General features: G+C 34.5%; 1 protein-coding gene across 1 annotated transcript in view; it reads left to right on the plus strand.

Annotated features, from left to right (window-relative positions):
• Positions 1-1,607, plus strand: part of LOC107697119 (PR domain zinc finger protein 1-like) — an 8,518-nt gene that overhangs the window by 2,571 nt on the left and 4,340 nt on the right. Inside the window, exons 2-3 of the mRNA XM_016497760.1 lie at positions 651-857; positions 1,363-1,485. Of these exons, the coding sequence (XP_016353246.1) occupies positions 675-857; positions 1,363-1,485 (306 nt within the window). The 5' untranslated portion in view covers positions 651-674. The remainder of the gene's footprint in view (positions 1-650; positions 858-1,362; positions 1,486-1,607) is intronic.

Raw genomic sequence — 1,607 nt, forward strand, 5'->3', positions numbered from 1 at the left:
AAAACATCACAATAATCCACAAGTAATCCACACCACTCCAGTCCATCAGTTAATGTCTTGTAAAGTGAAAAGCTGTGTGTTTGTAAGAAACAAATCCATTATTAAGGTGTTTTAACATCAAGCGAGAAATATGCACAGATCAAGCAATGTTTACCAGCAATAACAGTCCACAACAGTTCTAAACATATTTTGGTGGGTTTTGATGTGAGTGGAAAACAGAGGATGGACTTTTTCACTGAAGAAAGCAATGTTATGTATAGAGGACTCTATTTTAACCAGAAGCAATGGTTTAAAGTGAGAAACACCTTAATGATGGATTTGTTTCTTACAAACACACAGCTTTTGACTTCACAAGATGTTAACTGATGAACTGGAGTGGTGTGTTGATTACTTGTGGATTATTGTGATGTTTTTGGACTCTCATTCTGACGGCACCCATTCACTGCAGAGGATCCATTGCTGAGCAAGTGGTGGAATGCTATCTACATCTTAGAGGACTTGAGGGTAATTTTCAGATAATTTTCATTTTTGGGTGAACTATTCCTTTAAATCAAGTAGTAACCACTCAGAACAGAACTGCATAGGAAATACAGAAAAACTAGTTTTATCTTACGTTGATCATCATGTGTATGGTTTTCTGTCGTTCACAGGTGTAATCTCCACTCGGTTTGATTATGCCTTCAAAAACACTCACAACCACTGCAAACGAGAGCATCACTATACAAACTGAGGAGCAGAAACTGGATGTGCGACACAACCATCCTGTTACAGATGATGAGCCAGACTTTGATGGGTGGAAAGAAACCAGAGCCCAGACATCATTATCCAGAAACCTCAGATTTGCATATCACAATCAGGTACATACATGCATACATGTACAGTGGCCCAAAAACCTATTTGGACACTTAAATCGCACTTAAAAATGTCTTTATTATTGTTAACTAAAACTAAAAGCATAAAAATGTTCTGTTAATTCCAATAATTTCTCGTTATCGTTTAGTTTAATTTGATGTAATAAAATAATTAAAACTGAAATATCAACTAATAAAAACTATACATAAATATTTAATATATATATTTATATAAATGGCAAAAACTAAATTACTAAAACTTTAGCTATAATTCAAATCAAAACAAAAAAATATTTTAAAAACTAATTCAAAATATTAAATTAACTATAATAGTATCTCAATGATACTAAAATGACACTGACATGTAATTGTATTTGGTACAAAATATGTATCAATTTATTTGAAAGAAAGTCTGAGTAATCGTCTGCAGTCTGTCTTAACCACAAACAATTATTATTTTAATTTTTTTTTTTTGCAAATAGTTTTCAATTTTCTAATACTTTGTCATCAGAAGGTGCTGGGTGTTTTCACCACTGAGGTCATTCCTTTAGGGACCCTCTTCGGCCCACTGCTTGGACAACATCTTCACCCTGAAGATATGCCTGCAAACATCCACGGAAAACACATCTGGATGGTACGTTAGTAGATGTGAGAAAGATATGAAGCGTGTGTGTGTGTGTGTGTCTGTGTGTATGTTTGTGTGTGTGTGTGTATGTGTGTGTGTGTGTGTGTGTGTGTGTGTGTCTGTGTGTGTGT

This window comes from Sinocyclocheilus anshuiensis, unplaced genomic scaffold, assembly GCF_001515605.1.
Source record: "Sinocyclocheilus anshuiensis isolate Anshui unplaced genomic scaffold, SAMN03320099.WGS_v1.1 scaffold38, whole genome shotgun sequence".
Taxonomy (NCBI): Eukaryota; Metazoa; Chordata; class Actinopteri; order Cypriniformes; family Cyprinidae; genus Sinocyclocheilus; species Sinocyclocheilus anshuiensis.